Genomic DNA, 24,986 nt, shown 5'->3' with positions numbered 1-24,986 from the left:
TGCCTCTTCTGCAAGGGTCGCCCACCGCAGAAGCGATTGTGTCCCCAAAAGAGATTTTTATTCCCGTCAACCAGTTCCTGTAGAAGTGTTATTTCTTCCATCCTTTATGGTTTTCCAGTGTTCAAGGCTTCCAAACAACATGGTGAGCTAGCTTATCCTCTGGTATTTATGAGGCCATGTGAAGGGAGAATTGAACGAAATTGGGGGGGATGAAAATATTCTGCTGAGCTAGGTCTTTTTTAAGACTTTATCAAAGCTTGGAAGATGCCGCTTCAGGGGCACAATTCTGTACTTTTGAAAGATAGTCAGAGGTGCACAGAACCCTTCTGGTGTTTTTGCCCATTTGACCCACTGCAGAATGTCACACCCGATGAAAGTTTGTGGTCTTGAACCTGAGTTGCTCTAGTCAAGTTACAAACAGAAGTGCACTTCAGGCAACATTTTTTTTGGTACTCTATCAAGAATTATGGTTCTATTATCACTTATTTTTACAAATGTTATGTAAACGTATGCTTGCTATGCTAGGGGTTATGTGGTAATCCAAAGAAGAGAAATGACTTTATACAAAAACCTTTTCCTAAATAGCTCTTAAGCTTTTTTACTTTACATTTACGCCGTCTATTTTTATGAAAAACAATGCAATGGGTGTTTATTGAAGATGTGAAGTGTCACTTAATACCTGAAATTTTGAATTCTCATTTCTTGTTTTTAGTTGCATGGGGTGCGCTTTTCCCGGGCTGCTCTGTGGAGCGTTACAGACAGTAGAAAGTAACTGATTATAATTCAGATTAGATTGGAAGACAAAGGTTTGTTTATTAGCTTGAGAATGTTCCCGGACTTGTGTGTTGCCTCTGTTTATATTCAGGACTCTGAAGTCTCTCCAGTTTCCCCTCTTTAATAGCTTTAGAAACAAACATACATAACTAGTGGCTTTTCTTTCACAGGGACTGGAAAAAAAGTTAGAATTACAATCGGGAGTTTAAAAGACCTTTGAATGGTGCTCACCACTATTGTAAAGCCTGGTATTAGCTCAGGTCCCGGTGGACAGCAATTCTCAAAGCAGGATTCTTTGTTCTGCAGTTGTACAATCTAGGACTCTATCCTGTAATATTCCTGTATGAAGGTAATGGGGGATATCAATAACAAACACAGCCTGTTATCTCGGAGCCACAGAAGTCTTCTGTCTCCTTCCAGTCAAAACATCACTAACCTCGGTACATCTGACAGTCACACAGAAAAATAGGCGTATCTTCAGGCTGTACGGGACCAATAAGTACCAGGCAGACTTTGTTAGTGCTGTACAAGTCTCTGCCGGCTGTTTAAAAGGTAAGCTGACCCTACTGAACCTTTTGTGTGAATGTGCGTATTTAGTCCCCACAACCGTGTTTGTTTCGAGGTTAGCATTTGTTTTGGTCTGAGCAGATCTGTTGGACTTTGGTTCGAGAACTTCCTGTACTCTGACCAGTGCTCTTGTGTTGCTCAATAAAGGTGCAGTAACAGGGCACCCGTGCACATGTGCCTGTGGTTTGAATGAATGCTAACATCTTCCCTGTGCCTGACTGACACTTCGGCACAGACAACTGCCTGCGCTAAGGAATTAGACCTTGTAGGCTCTTCACTTCTGAAATCTTAAGCTGGTAAGTTCAGATCCAAAAATCAACCTAATTGTGGAAAATTGTTAGTGTCCTATGTAGTGTGTGTTTATATTTTGTGATGGGCATGATGTATTCTACCAAAACTAGCTTCTGGGATTAATGCTCAATTTTTGACTTGTGAAATTTGATCTACAAAAGTTTCCACTTCTTAGATGTGCTCTGTGTCACTCTCAAAACAATGTTCACATTTGTATTGCAGCAAAACAGTTATTCTCCACCACTAAACAGTCTTGATATTCATTTGCTAGTTAATATATGAAATAGTTTGGGCTATAATATGACTGTTTCCTACCACCTGTATATTAGATGAAAAGGGCTCACAGATCACTTAACATTCGAGCTTAACTCGAGAAAATGTGGGAATTGGGAGCCCACTGAAAATTAAAACAGCTGTTAGGACAAGCATGCTGCTTATTTGTGGGGAAAAAAGGCCAACTATCAGTTTTAACGTTGGTTCCTTGAGCAACCAGAATATTCCTTTGGTTACAAAGGATATTTTGTGTATGGATTTCTACACCAGACAGCCTGAATGCCCATTCTTGGGCTCAGCTGTGCTCTCGTGACTCGTTTAAGTTCTGTGTCACTAGTCCTCTTATTACAGGTCTACACGAGGATCTGTTTCTGGACAAACGTTCAATCACTTAAGGCACGAGAACAATGCAGGCTCCCAGGGAGCTCTGGAACATGTTACAAGCCTTTCTAAAACAGGCTCACGTGTGTTAAGGGGAATGGATGTCCTGGATAGCAGGCTAGCTGGTGTTTGCAGGAAAACGCTGTGAAGCCTGCAACTAAGAGACGGGGGTTATTTTTCAGCGTGTAAGATCTGCTCCGTTGGGCACTGCAGACCGTACATATCTTTATCTCTGTAAAACACCCTTTTAGAGAACTTGAGGTTATAAGGTGCATGTTAGGGATAAATGTTTGCATGCTTCACTTAACTAAAGCAAGGCAGCCATTCAGCTGCAACACTGCATTGGATTGTTGTAACATTCATTCCCAAGAAAAGAAATGACTGTTATAGAGCAGGGTATGTTTGGTATAGTAGGCAATCCCGCTGTTCATGTATATTTATATGGTGATGTAATAATACTGCAACCTTGCGTACAATAGTCATCTTTTGGAGACTTGCCTCTATTGCTTGTCAGGTGTAACCTGTTTTGGGGATTTTTTTTTCAGCAGCAACAAATGAATGCCTTTGAAATCACTTATTTACTAAAGTTATATTAATATTTGTATAATCTTTTTGATAGACTACCTCTAAAGACTATTTAGAGATATTTCACATGACGTAGAAAAAGTCATCCATGTATGTGAGCCATGGCACTGTCCCTTGTCCTGTAAAGGCTACATCTTTAAAATGTTGTTCTTGAGGTTGAGGACAGTGTTTAATTCACTTTAAGAACCTGTCCAGAATATTTGTTGTGACATCTGTTGTATTCCTCTGTTTGTGCCATGTGTTTCTCTTGTAGAGCTGTGTCCCTTGTTGATGCCGTGTCTGAGCAATGACACGAACTGTGTGCTGGACAGACTACACATACAGACTCTTCCAGTAACCCTCATGACCTGGCATACAGTCCTTCCTTGTTTTGAGGACAGGGGTGCTAAAGATCAGTCCTGTCCTGTGCTTTTTTTGATCGCTATGTATTGAATTTGGTGAAAAAGTTACGTTGTAACTTGGGCTTGCACTAGACTGAACGGGCCAGAAGGATCAAAAACATTGCTGTTCAGGCGTTTTCCTGTCTGGTGCCAGATCATTCGTATAGCACAGCAAGTGGTCAGTGAAATGACAACATCCCATATATACATCGTTATACTTAGTTTTTTCATTCTCCTGAAGGAAGAGGCTATATCCGAGCTGAGTTTAAAGAGTAACAAGGCATTGTTTTGAATTTGTGTGGTGTTCTGAATGAAGTGTGATTCCTCTAAAGCCCACAGACTTAGCTTTTTCCTCAAGTGCTCACTTTTCACTGCATAAATGTACAGGAGGTTTGCTCATGTTAGTTCAGTAAAGCACAAGGTTTAAGAATCAAGGATTAGATGGCACACCAATTTCTTAAAGGATAATTGCTTACACTATAGCGCTTTTTTGGACACTCCAGTCAGCGCTTTACAGGTAATGGGGATCCTCTCCACCAACAATGTGCAGCATCCCCTTGGATCCCAGGGTATTGACTTCAACAGCACAGGTGGGTGGCCTGTTACACACACCCACAACCTCTGTGTAAAGTAGCGCCTGCTGTTCTTGACTGTAAATGCAACCCTCCATGATGTCTTTTGTTCGGGCACTGCATCGACATGAGTCGGTACTGCCTTTCTTGCTGCAATGTTAAGATAACCTTGGTTGTCTAATGTCCACCCGATCCAGTACCAACAGAAGCACAGCTATGACCAGGAAATTGCACTGATTTGGTTTAGTCTTAACTTCCAAAAATAAAAGCAGTTAAAATGCACAGTCAGCTTTGTCGCTCATTATAATGCTCCGTGTTAAGAATGGGGACCGGCCAGTGCTCGCTGTGCTCTGTTGAGCCTGTGCTCAGTTGTGTGATGTGATTAATTGCCCTCTTTTAACCCTCTCACCAGGGCCTTCTCCTTTGCCAAGAGGCTAATCTCTCCATGTTGGCGATTTCTTGCACAACCTTCTCAGCATTTTTAAAGGAGCTGAAGCTTAAGCTTGAGGAGAACATCTTGATCTAGCAGTGCAAGATCTTAACACCTCTTTTCATTTGGCAGCTTGCATGTTGTTTGAAAACTGATTGGCACCCTGGGACAAAAGCAAATTTAAACAATCGTTTCTGGATTAAATTTCCCTTTTCTGCTTGCTACCTATTTTAAATTTTGGTGTCCATTTCTATGTCTGGGTCTGAAACAGATGTGTCCTCCACTGCTGTAGAATTACTGGTTCACACAGAGTAAAACTGGCATGTAACTGTAGTAGCAGTGCTCTGCCAAGTGTAGGAAAAAAGCGTAATCTGGTGAGTAATGTTTGTCTTGTATGGACTATTCAGTTTAAGTACCATTGAGCAGTGTTACCAGGGAGTAATACTGTAGTCACTTCATTTTGTCCTTGAGGGCAAAATCACCTTAGAAAGGACAGTGCCCTGTGGCTTTGTAGGTCATTGGTGTGTGTCCTGTACATGTGCTATTTATGGAGACAGCAGTTCACAATCCATTATTGTGCTCCTCAAAAGATAGAAACCGATCTGTTTCAAACTTTGCACTTTGCATGAAGTATTATAAAGTTATGGGTTGTAAAGATCAATAAACTTTTTAGTTCATCTATATTATTCTTTGCCAGTTCTTATTTTATTGCACACCTCAATGTGAAATGGTACAATTCTGGCCTGCTTCCAAGTTATTCAGCTGTGTAAATAGGCTTCTTTTAGTAAGGTTGGAGTGATTAATCATTGTGGTTCTAGTCACGGTAAGTCTATAATGTCTTCCAGTGTAGGTTTGGAGATCAACCTGATTTCTCTTTCTAGGATGAATGAAGTGATACTCAGTTTGCCAAGGTTTCTGAGTTGTAGCTGTGTATTGTTGGGGAGAAGTTGACTTTCTTTGAACTTTGGATTTAAGTCTGCTTTCTGAATTGTATTGAGGAATCATGATCCTTAGTCTACCCACAGGGCCAGTTCAAATACTATATTTGTTTTTCACTGCTTATGTGTTATTGGTTCTGTAGCCTCAAAGGTACTGGCATGCATTTCTGTGATGTCCCTAAAGCTTGGATCCAAGTGATAGCCGTTCAGATCAGCAACATCACCATACACACAGTAACTCGCAGTATAAAGGCATGTTAGACACTGGAGCCAGGCAATATTGATTTCCTGTGGATCATGCTGGTGCTAAAGCAGGGCAGTTTCATTTTTTCGAAAAAGCATGTTTAGTGCAATAGGCATTCATCTGCCTCTTTTGGTCAGCATCCTTATCGGATTTAGCTAACCCTTGGTATTCCAGTCCCTACTCTGGAATTGATGTGGTATGGTTATGTTTAGTGGATTTTGCATTTCCAGTTTCTGGTACAAATGGCAAGTCCTGCAACAAACCAACATCCTACTAGCACCTTGTATATGACGGCACAGTTGCCAAAGACATTGGAGAGAAAGCTGCTTTCTGATGCTGGCTAGACAGTCATGTTGCAAGACCATTGGCTCTTGTGTGCTCTTAGAGGGCTTGTTGGAAGTTCTCACCCTTTCACTTGCAGACAAGACTGCTGCTTCTGCCTAGTTTAGTGAACCCTGGCTTCTTCAGGCGCATGTTTAAATGGTTTATTGTTGCTTGATGCTGCCCTGTTTGAAGCTGGCTTTTCTCTTGTCGGGATTCCACAGTCCAGATGTGAAGAAGAATTTGGAAATGGTTAAGATGAACACTGCAGATTGCTGCCTGGAAACAATTTAAACCTGGCAGCAAGGCATAAAATGAACATCTGTTGCATTTATAAACCTGTAATGAGTGTTAGGCATGGGCAACTGAAAGTGGAGACACCAGTACTTCATTACATTCAGAACAGCTTGATGGTTTCGCAAGTTTCCCTGTGTCATTACTGGTAATTATAGCATAGCTTTACTGAGCAGTAAGGAATTGGGGAAATCAGTGAATCATTTACCAGATTGTACCGAGAAGAATGTCATGTAAATGAGGAGATAGAAAACTGCCACAGGCAAGGAATGCTTCTTTCCTGGAAACGCAAAGTCTCACAAGGAATCGAGCACTGATGTGACAGATCAAGTCTTTTAAGGAAAGACTAAGTTGTTTTTAAGCTCAGAGTATGTGCATTACCCACAAATAAGAGGACGGAGGAAGCTGTTCAAAGCTCCCTCTGTGACGCAGAGTAGTTAAACACTGACTGGAATCATCTGGAGTAATGAACCAGCTACAAGTGTTTACAGTGCCACTCTGTGCCAGTTCCTTGCTTTGCAAGGTGCGCTTCTCTGAACAAGGGTAGTGTACAAGTGAGGGAGTAGTCAAGAGTATAGCATTCAGACCCTCAGCTGTTTACACTGCATCTGTGAAAGCATCAAGCCTCGATGTCCAGTGACTCCAGTGTACACCCTGGTCATTCATTCCATGTGTCGGGAAGAGTAAAAATGACTTCCGCAAAATCAACTTCCAACAGGTTTTCTGTTGTCCGTATTCTGCTCACCTGACTAAACCTTACTTTGGACCAACCTTATTGATTCTCTGAACTATTATGGGAGCATAAATATTTAGGTGAAGGTGTGATTTGTCCAGAGTAGTTTGATCAGTTTCAGTGTGCAGGTTAACTTTCAATTTTTGGGATCAATTTGAATAATACCATGTGATCCCCGTCTTGGAATCTGTACGTTTTCAGGAATTTTTCTCGGTTCTATAGTTATGGAGAAGACTAGGGCTCCATTGAAATCCCATTCCTAGTTCTGTAAATTCATTCCATTTGTAGTACAATAGTCTGATCTAAACAACAATGAAAGATTTAAGCTTGTCCACGTTTAAACAGGAGTAGTTTACATACTTAAGAGTTTTGCAGCTGTATTTGATAACAGCTGTTTCTCTTTTGCTTTTGGTGTTCACACCCAGCCTTGCCAATGCTGAAATACAAGCGAATGTTTCTGAGAAAGATCAGAAAAGGTTTAGTGACTATTATGCTTGAGGAAAGGAACCAGGTAATGAAGGGCAAGATGCATTGCTGCTGCAGTTGTGTGCCTTCTCTGGGGCTCAAGACCCTTGAGTTTCTCATACATTATAGCACTTCAGAAGCTCTTAGAATGAAGCAGTAGAGGAACTTGCAGAAGACAGGAGTAAAACATCTTGAATAAATTGAATTGTTAAAGGAATTATTTTTTCCCTTCATCTCCCTCAGACATCACTTGACGTTCCGTTCTGAAGCCTCTGCCAAGCTGAGATGCCACCTGCAATCGGAGGACCCGTGGGGTACACCCCTCCTGAGGGAGGCTGGGGCTGGGCCGTGGTGGCTGGTGCCTTCATCTCCATTGGCTTCTCCTATGCCTTCCCCAAGTCCATCACTGTCTTCTTCAAAGAGATCGAGGTCATCTTCAATGCCACCAGCAGCCAGGTCTCCTGGATCTCTTCCATCATGCTGGCTGTAATGTATGCTGGAGGTAAGATCCCTAAAACCCCTGTTTAGAGACAAGGAAAACTCTACACAAAATGCCTGGAGCTGTGCGGTAGTGTATAAGGCAGTGGTTCTTGAATTTTACTGCAGCCTGCACCCATTGGGTTCTCGATATGTGTTCACACCCCTTGTCAAAGAGGGCAGTCATAACATAACTACAGAATGAGAATTATACTATCAAGTTTACCTAGTTTTGATAAATCAAGTGATTGTGCTTAATTTATCTTCTAAAATCTGGCATGTCTCACATCTCTAGGAGATGTGTGCACCCCGGGTTACAAAACACTGGTGTGGAGTACATTGCCAAGCTGCTACATTTGTTTAGCCCTTGTTAAATCATAAGGGAAAAGTCTTTTTTTTTCTTAGTGGGACATTGCTAGCACTGGGGATGGGCATCTCCTGTCAACAATCTGATGCTCTTTGATGCTGCTAGAGGGATGTCCTCAACTTTTCTCTAGCCATGGCAAGAGCTTTTGGGACACCAGCACAATAGCACATGTCACCTACTTGTCTTTCAAAATGAGGCACCACAAACCTATCCATTTAATCTAATTACATTGGAAGTAAGCCTGTTCTCATGGTTGAAGGCAGAACTCATTCTGTATTCCCTCCTTCTCCTGGATGTTTTTATTGCCTGGACTCCAGCGAATTTCCACAGTTCCAACTGCAGAGCCCAAGTTCTTATCCACAAGTTTCCCTGCTGCATGAGACAGCCCCATCTTGTTCAACTGGAAGCTCAACTCATTTCATGCTTACTGTAGACTTCCTTTTGACATCGCAATTGTTTTTCCTTGTTTCTTTATTTAGAAAAGCTGTAACTGTAGGGGTTTGCTTTCCTGGGTGGTGACGGCATCACAATTCACAAGAATCTGGGCTTCGATTCTGGTTTTCGGTTTTTGGCATGTCATACCATGCTAGAGATCAGGAAATGTTTTGACATTAAATCATGTGTGCGTGGGGGGTAAAAATTAATGAACTGCATCAGCAAGTGTTAGCTAGGTTTCCTGGCTGAATTCCATTCTACGCTTTGTCCTCCCTAAAGTTCCCTGTTAATTCAATCTGTGAAGGAATTTCTCCTTTGGGCATGAGTAGTAGTATCCGAATGCAAGATATCCTTTAATGCTCAAGATATGCCACTAAGAGGTTGGTTTTATGTCCAATCAGAAGTCGAAGGATGGTTGTGCGTTGGTGACAGAGCTGGAGTTGAGAACTGAAACACCTGCCAGCAAAACCTTTCTCTAGCTAACCACTACCTCACTCCACCTCGTAAAAAGGAGGACTCAAATACTAGCTACTATGCACAGGAGATTTAACTGCAGTTATCCAGCATCCTGAACACAGGCGTGGACTGACACCCCTGATTGATCAGCTTGGCAAATCACCAGTTTCCTGCTACCATCCTAGAACTGCAGCAGATTCCTTGATCTTGATCCTCCCATATGATCCCATCTTTTCTGCAGAATAGCATTACAACATGGATTAGGGGGCAGGTGGGGTGTGTTTATGACCAATTGGCCTCAAAATATGGATGAAGTTAGCAAAGCGGATTGGATTAAATTCCCTAGCAAAGCTGCATTTTCCGGCTAAAGCAATACTAGATTAATCAGCTTGCTGGTATAAAGAAAAGAGCTTGGAAAAAATATGCTTACTGTGGTTAGGGTTTGAGTCCCAGGTGAGGCTATTGTGCCCTGAGCAGGGTAATTCACCTGAATTATTGCTCAAGTAAAACTCACAGCAGATGTGAGTTTTTACATGAAAGCATCAGCCTAATCAAGTGTATTTCTCTGGAAGCATATTGCTTTGAGTAGTAGTTCTATGTTTTGTACAGTACTATGCTGGTTTTAATATTGGACCAAATAAAGATGCCCATTCTGGATATGAATGCTGATTTCTCTGCTGTATGACCAGGCATTTTAGAGGTAAACAAAACTTCAGTTATACTCATTAAATGTACTTTTCATTCTGGCTTTCTAGTGGCACCTAACAGGCTTATACACAGCAGTAAGTGTTTCCAGGAATGAATTTACTCCTTTGTTCAAGATCTGCTCACTGAATTCTGTTGAAAGAAGCTCAGACATGAAGGTCTGTCAGTCTATGCTTTTTAACAGTGGTTAGGAAAGCAGAGGTATGTTTAGGGACTGTGCTTTAACTCTCCTGCTAGAAAAACCATCTTATTTCCTAAAAGCCCATATTGTGGATTTGTAATTGAGAATCCAGTGAAGATGCCTCCATATAAATGCCTTTTTCAGCTTGCATGGGTAGGGAAAAGGTGACTCATGGTTTCTTGTAAAACATGCCTTCTGTTCTAATGAAGCACTGAGATGGGCGAGGTTAACGTTTTGCCAGAGTCACGTGACCAACACGGAAGGTTTGGACTGCATCTCGCGGGCGTCACATGCCCACACACGCATTCTTTTCTCAGCGGCGACGGGGAACTGCGCACGTAGTGAAGAGCCCAGCCTGAGAGAGGACAGCACAATCGACAATGGGACTGCTCTTCCCTGCCTGGCTTTAATCAGGGTTGCTGTCCAATCGGAGTACTGCCCTGGATCAAATGCCTAACTAGAGAAGGAACAAAGAGCTTTCAGATGAATGGTCTGAGAAAAGGTTTGGGTCCCAGAGGGCTCTTTTACACACAGTAACAAATTGTGATGCCACAGGCCTAAACAGTTCTCACCCTGCCCAGTCACTCCATTCAGAGCTCAACATGTAGGCACTGGTGTAATACAGCTCAGCCAGGTAATCTTCATAGGTTTTGGATCTTAGAAGGAGTTTGATGGAAAGAGGGATTGCAGTTGGCATTTTTAAGTTTTTAAAAGAAGTAAAAACTACTGTAAATTGTTGGTTTTCATTTGTCAGGTTTGCTCTTATTCTGATTTATTTTGTCATGGTCTAAAGCACAAGCTAGACCTGTATTCCTACATACTCATCACCCAGGTATCTGTGTATCCCATCCAAGACGGACCATAAAATAGGTCTTAGAGTAGTTGTACATATTTTCTTAGCTGTATAAGAGTGAGAGTTGAATGTATAGGGCTATGAGCACTCGGGCAAGAGAGAACCCTCCAGTGATTCCTGCCCCCTGTGATGATTGAGTTATTCAATAGTCATCGCGCTGCCTGTGGTCTTCTGTAATTGGTGTTATTGCTTTAGCTCTAGTCCATCTGACAGATGCTGACATTTCTCACATTCCTCACAACCAAGCAGACTGTAGTTTGAAAATTCTTCCAAATTTTGGTGAGTGATTGCTGGCAAAGCACCATATTCAAAAGACTGTGCATGATTTATTGGTGCATAACATTTCATTTTTTTGCCAGCTCTGAAGCAACCAAGTAAACCAACACAAGGTGCTCAGTCTGGCCTTCCTGGCCTTTCCACTGAGTATAGCTTTTTCAATCTTTATTCCCGTCTGTGCTTCTGCCCTGGAATTCTATGGTGTGCCAGGTAAACTATAAATGTTTTTGAACAGGTATTTGATGTTCAGAATGGAGTAAGGAGATTAGCTGTTTTTCAGCTCCGCATCCTGGAGTTTGCTTCCTGTCAGGCAGAATGGAAAAAGAACGGACTTTCTGGGCATGATGTAATAACATTACATCTTTATATGAATTGCACAACATTCCTGCAGCTTCTTCATAAAGCCTTTATGAAGTTGTTCACACCGTGAACTTTCCCCTCGTCTTTCTACCTGTCCTAACCCAGGCTTCGTCTGTGAAGCCAGACTTTGACAGAGCCTGTTTACTCTGTAAATACATTACGCACAGTCTGAACATCTGATGGGCAGTAATGGCTGGTGCTATGTATAAGCAGACTCCATCGAATGTGCGGTCTAGATGGTTTTCTAGGAGACTGATTAGTGTGAGTTGTATACTAGTTGCTTTGTGTTCTGTCAAACCTCAGACCAGGTGCTGTGGTAGGGCTTATGCGAGGCCTACCGCATCCCGTTTGGATCCAGTGTCTACAGATTCTGAATTAAAATAAGTGTGCTTTTTGGTGGAAAGAGGGGTACTTTGGTTTCCAAAAGAGACTGCTAAATTCCCTCTGTATTCCCCTTCCCCCTGAAGACCATTCTGGGTCTTTTGTCATCTGGCATTAGTGAATTGTTCCCCTTAGCTGGCTTTGTTTTAAACACTGTAAGATGTGAAATGTGCAATTTAGGTTTTGGATGGACTGAACTGTGGTCTAGGCTGTGTGCGGAAGTGAGGTTGTTTAAAACAGGATGTGAATTGACTGGTAGCAATTGTTCACTTGCCTTTCATGTTTTGGCTGTGCACCCAAGGCCGTGCTGTTGTCAAGAATGCAACCTGCTTCTTTGTGGAAGGTCTTCCTCTGACCTGGCCTGCTTGTTAGCTTCTTCCTTTTTTCACAGGCAAGGGAAACTGCTCATTTTATCTCTTGTACATATCCGTTTGTTTCTCTTAATAAACAACTTTTGATTCCTTGAGGCCTGGCAAGGAAGGTTGTGTAACTTCAGTACAGTAGGTCAGTCACATTTGCTGGTTTTGTGCTGTTCTGAATGTGGCAGGGACAGTTCTTATGCACATGGCTCTCTGTACGATCTCAGGGTGGCCTTGCTGTTGAAAGCCAAGGCCGTGAACTGGCCTGTTTGGCCACTGACTGGATTACTGCAGTGGTGCCAAGGTCTGACCTGAATGGCCCGGGTGTTTTGAGACTTTACAGGTAATGGGAACTCCCCTCCACCACCACCAGTGTGCAGCCCCACCTGGATGATGTGATGTGATGGCAGCCATAGTGCACCAGTACACTGACCACACGGACTACACCAGCTATCGGAAGGAGAACCATAATGAAGCCAACTCGTAGAGGGGGATTATTAGGAGGCCATGATTGGTAAAGGGTATACCCCTACTTTTTTCGGGAAATGCCTTAGGATTTTTAATGACCACAGAGTCAGGACCTCAAGTTTCATGTCTCATCTGAAGGATGGCACCTTTTTACGGTATGTTGTCCCTGCCACTACTGGGGCATTAGAACGAACACAGACTGGAGTGTGAGTGCCCCCTGCTGGCCCCACTAACCTTCAGCAGCAACCTTGGTTTTCCCAGGAGGTCTCCCATCCAGGTACTGACCAGGCTCTCACCTGCTGAGCTTCAGTGGACTGCCAGTTGTGAGTTGCAGGGTGATATGGCTGCTGGATTTATGGTGCAAACTTGTAAATGCCTCTTGAAGGTCTGGGTACCAAAGTAATGATCAGTTAGGGCTTCACCAAAATTAACAATCTGCCTCTTCCAGCTCTACTACATCAAGACTATTGAGTCGGCTGTCACTGTAGGCCTTTTGTGGATTAAGAATTCAGTACCCTTATTTTTCATAGAGCAACATTGGTGGTCGGGCACACACTGAATAGAAATGACTAAAGGGAACCCCAGTTAAACATTCCTTGGAGCCCAACAGCGCTAACATGGGAAATTTCTTTTGTGGGCAAAAGGTTTGTAAAGTTTATCAGTGTGACTTAGGGTTGCAATAATGCAAGGGAGGGGTTTACATTAAGGTGTAGCGACCTGCATGTTTCAGAATGAGCGTGGAGTTTGTTGCTGCAGCACTGGAACAGGCTAGGAACTACAGGTGTGGTTTATGAAGATGTGGTAGTGAGAGATGGCACTACATACCGACAAGCTCACCAGCTGAAGGGTTGCAGTGTGTCTCTGGAGCTGGAGGAGCTCTCCATTCTGCCAGTATGAGCTTCCCCAACCCCTTTCCTGTGCAGATAAGAGAATTAAACCTGCCTCCACTGATACTAAATTAGGGAAGTGGTATCATCAGAAACTGGACAGGCTTCCTGTTTGCTCTGTATTTTTCAGCAGTTGAGCAGATGAGAGGAGCCACAGAGCAGCTGAGAGAAGGCCTTCGTGTTTATTCTACAGAGCCTGAGACACTAGGTCACCATGAGCTACTCTGTCCATTCTCTAGCTCTCTGCAGGCGGGTGGCTAGGGCCTCTCGGAGCCCCCAGGCCCTGCGTTTTAATGGTTGAACGGCAATCTCCAAAACCTCTGCTTAGGCATTGCCTAATTAAGCAAAAAATACCCTGAAAACGCTCGGGGGAGAGGTAGCACAAGTAGCCTTGCATTAAGCTCATTAACATCAATTAGGCTGTACAGTTCCTCATTAGCTTTGTGTTGGCTTGTGCCCAGGCATTTTTTCCCCCTCCTTTTCTCCAGCTGCACGATAGAAGCGAACAGTTTGCTCAGTGTAGTAATGCTGGGACGTGCTGACACACACGGCCTCCTTGTCATCCTGCTCAAATGTAGCTGAACTTGTTTAACCATTGGAATTCGGGAAGAGCAGAGTGCGATTCTGTGTGGGCACTGCTGCTCATCTCACTGGTGCAGAAGGGCAGAGTTTTTTTTTTTCCCCCACTTTTGTAGCTGATCTTGTTGTGTGGGTCTTGAATGTTGGTTGCCATTTCCAATGGAGAATACTTTTTGATAGACCTGCAAGCTTGCAGGCAGCTGGTGAACTGTAGGGGGCGCTAAGATGTAGATATCCATGAGAATGGCAGCTCCGAGCTGGTTATGCACCATCCCTTCTTGGGCAAAACACCTATGGTAGTCTGAGTGATGACAATCTCTGTACAGATGTCTTTTGGCCCTTGAGCCACTTAACGGCTCTCCTCAGTTTTATTACAGTGGGATATTTATCTCTTACCCATGGTACTAGTTAAAGCTTTTTGGGGTTAGTGTCTGTATTAAAAGCCCCAATTTTGTGGAGGTAAAGTAGTATTCCAGGCTGTATTCTGATCCTAGATGAAGTTTCCCTGTACTCTCGGCTTTCACCTGATTGCTTGACCAGGTTTGTGGAAGGTCTAAAAGGAAGCAGTCATTCCGAGTACTGCTTTGGTGTTCTGTATACTTTCTGCCTCCCTGTAGAAAACCAAATGAGCTCAGAGCCTGGTTTGCCCCTGAGGGTGCTTCTGCCGTGGTTTTGTAGTCTTATAACACTCATGATGGCATAAGGGGGGAGCAGCCGAGTGGCTTGATGTGTAGGTCCACTTGTCCCAGGGGTGAATCATGGCTTTTACAGGGATGCAGCTCCTGCCTTTTACTTGCCTGGTTGCTCTTTCAGGTGACCTTTCCCACTGAACAGACCAGTTTTTCCTCAGTCCCTCTATAAAAGTGCTATTTCACTTTAAAGCCTACACCCCCTCCCAGCTAAATGAATTATCCCACTTTAGTGAATCTGCTTAGACTACAGGATGATAATTGAGAAATGGAGGACCAGACAGAAGTATTCAATCCCTTTAGTGAAATAAGCAACCAGTAAATTAATGAACACCATAAACTACATTTCTATCTTATTTACACTCTTCAGCAAAAGGAAAGATTGTAGCAGTATTGATGAATTTCAAGCAGGGGCAGTAATACTTTGTAAAATGTAAACTCGGCTGAAACAGATCTTTTACGTCTTTCTCCAGTGCTGTCATATTGTAAACTGGGCTGTGAAGATCTGAAATGCTTGCAGCAGGGAAGGGGAGGAGGATCTTGTATAAAAGAGGTTCTAAGCACTAAACTTTTTTATATTAAGTTTGTACCTCATATTAGAAGCATACTTTTTCTGTACTTGTGCCTTAGGGGCCTTATTTTGGAGGGGGGAAAGATCTGTTACACTGCTTGAATGTTTGAACTGTGCTGTGAAATGCTATTTGAGGCACTCACGATAAGACGGTAGTGTATTTTCTCCATCTTTTAATGCCCTAAAATTTGCTAATTAACACTTATTCTACCATTCTCTTTTCTAATAATAAGGGTCTGTTAGATTTTCCATGCATGGTTGCTTACCTGATGGATGGGGGAGACATGTGAGCTGATCACCATGTGTACGCCTGCAGAGACCTAAGAAGTCTAAACAGCTCTGCTGCCCCCTAGCTATGGTCTGAATTCTGCAGTCTGACTCATGAAGACTTACATTTCTGATCCTTTGCTGCCGAGTTCTAGACTGATTGCCAACCCCTGTTTTTGAATCTCTTTGCAACATTGTCAATTGACGGGCCACACCTAATAGATGTATTGATAATAAGGTAGGAGAGGCACCCTAAGGTGGACATTGTGAAATATTTTCTGCTGTAATGCTCAAAAGCACTACCTACCTCCTTCTACGCTATCAAGTTTTGCAATCACAAAGGGAAAGAGTTAATCTGCTAGTTTTGAGGTTTTTTCTAAGCAGTCCTGTAAGGTAAGCCCCCAGAAATGGCATCTATATCATCATGAGGAGTAGCAGGTATGTTCAGTTATGTGCCTTACATTTGACTTATGACTGAGGTGAAAAGGTAGAAAGACAAAGTGAATCTGAAGTTTAATTTCCATAATAAAATGGAAGCCAGTAGAACTTCGTTAGCAGACAAGCTTCCGATCTTTGCCTGGGAACGTAACCACGCTCACAGGGCCAAGACGTGAGCCCTGTTGGAGTCGGAAGTGAAGCGTAAGGCCTCCACGGGGATCTTTACTTGCCGCATGCCCATGTCTCCTGTCGGCTGGCTCAGTTTTTCTGTCCCCCTGCCCCCAGGTCCCATCAGCAGTATCCTGGTGAACAAGTATGGCAGCCGTCCCATCATGATCGCTGGTGGCTGCCTGTCGGGCTGTGGGCTGGTGGCGGCCTCCTTCTGCAACACCGTGGAGCAGCTCTACTTCTGCGTGGGAGTGGTGGGAGGTAAGCACCTGCAGTGACCCCCTGGGGGTTTTAGCTGAGGAGTCCTAGACCTCTGGAGCATGACTTGAGCACCAGGACCAAGGCAATCGGGCAGGATTGGGGAGGGTCAGTACCCGAATCAGTTTCCTGTTTTGCTTCATGAAATTGACCTTGGGATTGGTTTTTGAATCATATTGGGGTTTTTTCTTGTTTTTGTCAACTTGGCTCTCGAGAGCTGCTGAGCCCTGTTGGAAAATGAAGCAGAGATACATGTTTTCTTATAAACAGTGATGTGATGTACTGGCACAAGAATGAGGTTTTTCTGGAGCTCCTCCATGCTGTTAATTAGGCTTGTCCATATTTAATGCATCTCTGCACTTCCTGTCTTTTTTTAAAAAGGACGTTTTCACATTTATAAGTGAATGACAGCCTATAATATGAATAAATCATAAAAGGACAAGTACAGCAAAAAATTGGCTGTGTCCTGATGCATGAACAGCTGGATATGATCCTTGTATCAGTTAGATACTTGCAATCAAGCAAGCCTAGGTAAGCTTAAATTCTTATTCTGGTGTCTGATTTAGTTTAAAGCGACATCCTCCATTACTGATGTCAAGTTCTTACAGAGAAGTTATTGACCTAGCTCATGCCCTTGTACTTTTTCACCCTCCGCTCAGTCCCATTTTGCATTAATTCTTACTCTTGGCTAGGACATAACTTTTTGCTGGCATTTCAAAATGCATGAATTTTCACAGTGTCCGGTTTCTAATTTAGGACAAATTACAAGTTAGGACCGTAACTCCATTGTTAGACTTTTGAAATGTTGCCAATAAGTTCAAATCTGTGACTGGAAAAGAGATGTCAATACAGGGCCTCTAGAATCAATTATTTTTTCCTTTAAAACAGCAGCTGTTTTATCCAAATGCAAGGTTTAAAAAAATGTATCAAAGGCTGCAAAAGTTCCTAATCTTTTTTTTTTGTTCTACTTCTAGGTTTGGGATTGGCCTTCAACCTCAACCCTGCCCTGACCATGATTGGCAAATATTTCTACAAGAAACGCCCCATTGCCAACGGCATTGCTATGGCTGGCAGCCCAGTCTTCCTGTCCACTCTGGCCCCTCTCAACAGCTGGTTCTTTGACCATTTTGGCTGGAGAGGCAGCTTCCTGATCCTGGGCGGCTTGCTGCTCAACTGCTGTGTGGCTGGGTCCCTCATGAGGCCAATCGGGCCCAAGCCACAGGTCGCCAAGAAGGTGCCCAGCGATGCCCTGCAGGAAGCTGGGAAGGCAGGCGATGCAGCAGCCGCCACGGACCTCCTGGCGGGCAAGCCCAAGGAGAAGAAAACTGTCTGGCAGAAGATCAACACCTTCATCGACCTCAGCCTGTTCACACACCGGGGCTTCCTGCTGTACCTGCTAGGCAATGTCGTCATGTTTTTCGGCCTCTTCTCTCCTCTGGTCTTCCTCAGCAACTACGCCAAGAGCAAGGACATTGCCAAGGAGAAGGCCGCCTTCCTGCTCTCCATCCTGGCCTTTGTGGACATGGTGGCCCGGCCCTCCATGGGTTTCGTGGCCAGCACCAAGTGGGTGAGGCCCAGGATCCAGTACTTCTTTGCAGCTTCCGTCCTGTACAACGGGGTGTGCCATATGCTGGCCCCCCAGTCTGAAGGCTACACTGGCTTTGTCATCTACTCCATCTTCTTTGGGTTCGCCTTCGGCTGGCTGAGCTCCGTCCTGTTCGAGACGCTGATGGACCTGGTCGGTGCGCAGCGGTTCTCCAGCGCCGTGGGCCTGGTGACGATTGTGGAGTGCGGCCCTGTGTTGCTGGGGCCTCCTCTGCTGGGTGAGTGGGGCTTTTGTAACTGCAGTGATTAGGAATTCAGATTCACCCGGGTCTCAGGTATCAAACCCTAAAGACTTAGTAGCAATTTTGTTTTTGCTTAAGCTATTAGTAGCTAATTAAAAACTTCAAAAATATTGTTTCTCAGGTGAAGGTTAGATATCTGGTGGAGGGTTCAAATCTTTTACAGTTGATTATTCAAATGTACTTTATAAAAACAGCGTTGCCTGGCTAATAGTGTTTGGGAATCCAGTGATAAACAGTACAGCAGATGTTATGGTAAAAGTCAGTACTTGGAGTTGTGGGGCAAGTGTTATACAAATTCTTTACCTTCAGTTAATCTGAATTTAAATGACTGTGAAGTCAGCAGTGACCCAGTACCCCGGGACATTAAGCTCGTTGGACCCAGCCTCTCAACTTTGTTCAAATTTGCAAACATTAAACGTCTTCAGAATTGCAAGGAGCAGCAGTCTGGCTCTTGCTTTGTTCTGCTGCCGCTGTCAGATGAAGTGGACTTGGCCTTCTTGGCAGTCTGTTCAGTATGCAGCATGCTGAGAAGTTTTTTAGTGATCTTAATTCCAAGCCACATTGTCACAGCAAACCTAAAGACTTGTTAATTTCTAGATCAGAACATTTAATCTGAGTAACTGTAAACTTCAGCTAAGGAAGAGACTTTGCTTCTGTTACCTTACGATGGTTTGTTTCCCTTTCATTCAGTTTTGAGACTGGTTAGGTGGATTAAATTAATAAAATGTGATTAATTAGTGACCTTCTAAACCCCCCCCCCCCCCCCCCCCCCTTGATCTTAACAGGCAGCTTGAACGACATGTACCACGACTACAAGTACACCTACTATGGCTGTGGCATCATCATGATCATCGGTAGCATCTTCCTCTTCGTGGGGATGGGCATTAACTACAGGCTCCTGGAGAAGGAGCAGAAGGCCGAGGAGCGCAGGGAAAAACAGGAGGCCAGGGAGGAGGAGACGAACATTGACGGAGCCATCAAGGAGAAGGAGGCCATCAACGATGCGACCCCGCAGAAAGCGGACGAGGAGTTGAAAGCAGCAGAGGAGAAGGTGTAATGCCCTGTTTTGGGGACTGGGGTGTGGGGAACCAACCGATTAGTCTTCCATTGTTATCCGTCCTGAGCTGAAAACGTGTATATCTAGTGCCTTTTTTAAAAAAAAAAGTATTCCACTTGGTCCAGGTGCCAGCAGTATTTATAAAGCAAATATTCGTGTTCCCGTCAACCCTGAAAGTACTGTACCTGATTCCCCTCTGCTCCTGTTTCATCAGTTTGGGAAAAACAGTTCTGGAGAAGGTTTTTATAAATACTGCTGCAAGCTTAGACTGAGTTGTTGCAAACCATATGGGTATGTTGATAGTTGTGCTTTAAAACTCAATGGATGCATTCCACATGTATCAGGTCTGTTGAGATGGAGAGCAAAAGAAATAGCGATCACTGTGATATTGGGTAGCACAGGTTGTAGGTAGTCCCTTCTTTGACTCTTGACAGGAACACTTCCATGTTGACGCTGTTTGGTAGGCCGGTAGCTTTAGTGCAATGCTAGTTTTTTAAGAATCTTGTCCGGATTGAACTTCGCACATTTTGTATTGTGCCTCTTTTGGGCTGTCCAGCATTTCAGTACAAATGAGCACACGTCAAAGGGTTTGAACACCGAGCAAGTCAGAACACCGACCTTTCCATGGTAAATTCCAGCCCCGATGCTTTAATGCTGGGCAAAAGCAAGGAATGTGCCATCAGAGTGCTGGGATTGAAATTTGCATGTCAAAGATTTGATTAAGTTTGGGTCAATGTTCCTGTTCTTGCGTGTATGTAGGTTTGGAGATTGTGTATGGTGACTTCAGGCTGAAACCCACCTTCTCAGGAGATGAAACATTTCTGTGCATCTCTTGGATTCCTGAGATGAACCACGAAGAATGTGTGTATTTTTATATATATATATGAAGGTGATTTTATTAAGATGCCTATTGCATCACTGTTTGCCTTACCAAGGCCTCTTTAGCCTTTCTAAGGTTTTTTTTTATTGCAATCACAAATTCGGTAATAGTACACCCTTGGCTATTTTGGTCTACAGTCTTCCACAGTGCCTCTTGGGTGGAAGTTGGTATCCATCAGCCTCAAAGTCCTTTGTTAATTTCCTTCACCACCTCTTCCACTCACCAGTGTAATTCTGAATCCGGGATCATTCCTCAGATACGGCTCTGGCCCTCTGTTGCTATGCATCTATCAGGAAGGGACTAAACCTAAACGTCTGTGCAGTATGAAGACTTTTTAATGTTTTTATTCATTGATGTACAATAAATTGCTTTTTATGTAGATTTTTTTGAACTGATAAGGTCAATACCAGCTATGATACCTGTTAAGTACCTTGGTGTGACCCTCGGCATAGTGATTGACATTTGTCTTGTCATACAGTTTATGCAACAGAAGCCAATTACTGACCTCTCCTTTGTCAGGAAATATCTGGCTAAGTGGTACACTAATGGCATTCCGTAGACAGAGTGAAAATTTTTAATTTTAATTGAACACTGTGCCTTGATGCCTGGAAGCAGGGAGTTTAGTGAATACTAAAACATGAAAGTGTTTAACTATGTGTTCTTGGCAGTGCTGTAGGTTAGACAACTTGAAAACTAATTTACATGAATTCTAAGCTTTGTGTGTAGACTGATCATCTAAGAGTCAGTCTCCTGGGTTTGTTCATCTTGCCTCTAGTTCCCGGACAAGCTTCGTGGACAACAAAAGGGGGGAGTGTTGTGGGAGGGCAAGATGTCAAAACCCCAGGAGTGGTTTACTGGTCTGTCCCTCATTCCAAAATGTGTGAAGCACAAGGAATCGGAAAAGGATATGGAAAGGCTTCTGTTCAAAGTCAGATTTGGGCCCTTTGATACATAGATTTAGTCTGAATCCTAATGTAGTGCTCCAGGCTGGGCAGTGTGCAGTTAGCTAAGAGATGCCAGTATTGTCATTGTCAGATGTTTATTTGTACCTCTGCCTGTGCTCTATTTACACTCCAAGCTGGGAGCAAATTGTGCTAATATAGGGGTTGTAATGGTAATCCAAGCTGACTAATGACTAACAATTCCATCTTGGACTCTAAAACTAGAATTGGAAATGCATTAAATTGAATAAGTCAATGTATAAGTATTTAGGTGGCCAATAGTCAAGTTGTGTACTCACACTTGTGGGGTAAGGGGGAATGCAAAATGGGGTTTAAATCATCTCCTGGTGATCTAGTCTTTTTGGTGAGTCAAGCAGCCATTTAGTGTGGGAATAGTAACTGGCCAGAAATGCCATGCACAAAAGTTTTCAATGTAGACTACAAGTTACATTTCACAGCATATCAGACTTGGCAGGATGATTGAACTGTCTGGCAGATTCAGTAAATGAATTTTGACAGGAACAATAAACTTAGTTGATGTCCTCTGTGTAGTAACATTTCTTAAAATCCATCTAGCTAAAAAGTCTACAAGTGAAAATTCACTTCATAGTATTGCAACTTTTACAGTTTTTACGAAGACGCTTGGTATTGTGTTGGCATAATATCAGGCTTTGTAGTATGTGCAGGCTATTTTTGCTTAATTTTTCTACAGGCCAATAGTCCTCTTAAATACCTAAGAGGGACCAAACTGCAGAGCAAAAAAGAGCATCAGGTTTCTCATTCCCTTTTATGAAATGATCAGTTCTTAGAATCTGTAGAAAGACCTCTTGTTCTTGAGGCATGATTGTGATTGCTGGAAAGCCCTGCATGTTTAGATTATAAATTTCCCGGGGAGGTTTGGAAACAGCTGGCCTCATGTGTGCCTCATCCCTGTCCTACAGACAATGTCCCCATTGTCCCAGTTTGCACTGTGCCTGTACATTTGCTGATCTTTCCATTGTGCAATCTTGAAGTAGTTTGTTGTGCCTACATTCATATCCTCTAATAACTGACAGCACAGTTCTGTGGGTTCGTGCTTCCTCTGGCCATGTTGGTGAAACATTGAACTTGGACTTCAACCTGCTCACTTCAGCCTTTGACTAAATCATTGGCATCACGGGTCTAATGAGGACACCAGCAGAGAGGTGCGTTTATAAAACCATGCTTTCTGCTCCTTCACTGCTGCATGTGTCCACATTCATCGCCCGAGCAGGCAGCCACCAGAGCCTGCATCTTTCTTGATCTTCAGTGACTGGTGAAGGGGTTGAGCTCAAATGAGCTGTGAATAGAACTGACCTTATTTGAATGACTGGTGTTGAACCGCATCTTTAAACTTTCCTTTACCATAGGTGAAATAGCTGAAATGAGAGGGTGAACACAAAGAAGGCTGTTCAATGCTGAGTTGGCACCTTCTGTATATTCAGGAATTTCTCCTGTCTTCCACCTTTGATAGTTGAAGAGAAACACATTGAGTGGCTAGGAAGGAATATTTAATCTCCATATTAAAACTGCTGAACTTGTGGAAACATTAGGTTTTGGAATGGTGACTGAATTTTTTTGTGAAATATGGGTGCCGTGTATGATGTTACACATGCTGGGTTATAATTGTTACACTTGCTGGGTGATAATTGTCAAGGCAAAAGATCATTTTTTTGACAAAAGCTTCCATTTACTCCAGGATTAGGTCTTATCATTCCCAATGGGCCGAAGTTCCAGTTTTTTATTGTTTTTATCTGCAAGAAATGCATAGCAACAAACTTTTTTATATTGTACATTTGAGATCGAAGTTTTTATGCAATAGAAATCGGTCGTCTTAGTTTTTGTCTAGAACCTTTAGAATTTAAAATATGCAGTGTTTCTTTTTCAGTTTTCTGTTTCCTGAATTTTAGTCGGGAAATGGTTCATTCATGGCAATGGTGTCCTGGCCATCAAAACAATATGCTGCAGTTAAATATTCTAGGGATCAAATGTGGAGGGAAAGCAGGTATTTTATTTTTTTAGGATTACATCTCATCTCTACATTCTTGTTCTTTCATTTGAGACAGGGTATTAAATTATAACAGGATTCCTTCGTGGTCACGAAGCCCTAGTGTTTGAAACGGAATGCCAGAGATGTGCCACTTCCTCTGGGGTGTGCAGGTTTTCTGAGTGGCAGCCGTGTCTCCCCAGCTAAAACGAATGACAATGATCTCTGGATGTTTGTGTGTTATTGTATCTGAGGTATTATGGTATCAAGATGTTTTTTTTGAACGAATAAAAAGTTTAAAAAATGGATTTTTGTCCTTTTTTTGCCTTTGTGTATATCACATTTTTTTAATAAAGAAATGTAACCTTTTTGGATTCTAGGCTCACTGCCTGTATGAAAAAATTCCCAACCTTTCCTTTTCTGTCTATGAAAAGTCTCTTCTGCAGGTGAGCAAATTGCAAGACTTTTTAGCAGCAGTCAGCTTTGAAAAGTGCTTTTTTACCAGGGTAAGGTTTACAAAGAAAGCTCACCCATTTGTTCTGGCTGTTTTTTTTAGTTTATCTGAAGACCTTCAGCACAGCTCAGTGGCTCATTTCACACTTATCACCTTTTCGTACCTAGAAGGGACCTAAGGTTGTAGCCAGATGGCTCTTTCCAGGCAATGCAGCAGGTTATTTCCTGAACCAATGAGTCCTTTATAGAACATTTTAAAGGCCCCGACCCTCTGTGCTTTACAGTATTAATGCCCTCAACCCACAAGATCAACACTTTCTGACTAAAGAACAGAAGTGGGAAATATAAGATTGGGGCAACTTGAGACTGAAAATGACAGGCTGTGGTAGAGATGTTCATGTATATGCATGATCAAAACTCTCCAGCTATGTTTTCTGTTATGTGCTGGAAAGCACCTTTTGAAAGCGGTGAGCTGTTGAATGGAGCATGATGGTTACAGTATCATTTGCAGTACACACCTTGCATCATTTGCACCTTTACAGTATGAAAAGGAAACATCCAGAGGTAAGAGGCCACTGGCTTTTAAGCTGCCTGGAAACTGAAGTTGAAAACCAGCCTCTATTCTACATGAAGGGAATGAGTGTAACCCCCCCCATCCAGAGACTCAAGAGCTTGCCAGTATCCTCAGGAAAACATTTAATGCATTTGCTGTTGGGTATGGTCCCCACAGGAAGAGCCACACCACAGTGGTGGAACAAACTTGAAAATGGTAGTAAAATGGTAACATTGAAGTCCAACATTCCTGATTTGTGCTTTAGTACTACATTTTTCCAGTTCATTTTGATTTTCAGTACCATGAAAAGTACACTTTACTGCAACAGGTTACTGCTGTGTCATCCTATCTACTTGGCTTTGTGTTTTGGGTATTTTTAAGGATGAGGAGCCATCTTGTGGTGCTAAATCTTAATAACCCTGATAGTTCAAACAAGCCATACTTTGCATGGTGTGATGAAAACCATCAGTTAAAGGGGATTTGTACAAGTCACCCTAATCAGGTTGTCCACAATAGTTTCCTAGGCACTCCTTTTTATAGGGAGGTGAAAAGATCATGTGGGGAGTGTTTGAGTAGTAGCTGGATGTCAAAAGTCTCACTGACAGAAAATGGAAATCACCCTCAATGTAATGCACTCAGACCCAGGGCTCCAGGCTGGTGCACATGACCGCTGCATATTTTGAAAATGAAACGCTTCTAATTACGTTTTGTACTAATGCATGTCATGTTAAATGCTCATTTCTACAGCTTATCTCAAGTATCCTAATGCGTTTCAAATGAAGTTGAGTTGAGTCTCCACTTATAAGCACTGAAGTGCAGCACCCATC

General features: G+C 43.0%; 1 protein-coding gene across 3 annotated transcripts in view; it reads left to right on the top strand.

The window, feature by feature from the left end:
• Nucleotides 1–23,459, top strand: part of LOC148830826 (monocarboxylate transporter 1-like) — a 38,176-nt gene extending 14,717 nt beyond the window's left edge. Inside the window, exons 1-5 of one of the 3 annotated variants that reach the window (XM_088921897.1) lie at nucleotides 1,302–1,326; nucleotides 7,492–7,750; nucleotides 16,283–16,426; nucleotides 17,398–18,246; nucleotides 19,056–23,459. In XM_088921897.1, coding sequence (XP_088778023.1) covers nucleotides 7,534–7,750; nucleotides 16,283–16,426; nucleotides 17,398–18,246; nucleotides 19,056–19,327 — 1,482 coding nt within the window. In that variant the 5' untranslated portion in view covers nucleotides 1,302–1,326; nucleotides 7,492–7,533 and the 3' untranslated portion in view covers nucleotides 19,328–23,459. Of the gene's footprint in view, nucleotides 1–1,301; nucleotides 1,327–1,351; nucleotides 1,638–7,491; nucleotides 7,751–16,282; nucleotides 16,427–17,397; nucleotides 18,247–19,055 lie in introns of those variants that run through there. The other 2 variants (XM_088921896.1, XM_088921895.1) reach the window with 2 other exon arrangements.
• The last annotated feature ends 1,527 nt before the right edge of the window (nucleotides 23,460–24,986 follow it).

The sequence above is a fragment of the Atractosteus spatula genome, chromosome 7 (genome assembly GCF_055471065.1).
Source record: "Atractosteus spatula isolate fAtrSpa1 chromosome 7, fAtrSpa1.hap1, whole genome shotgun sequence".
In the NCBI taxonomy this organism is placed as follows: domain Eukaryota; kingdom Metazoa; phylum Chordata; class Actinopteri; order Semionotiformes; family Lepisosteidae; genus Atractosteus; species Atractosteus spatula.
This window is presented reverse-complemented; position numbering and strand designations above follow the sequence as displayed.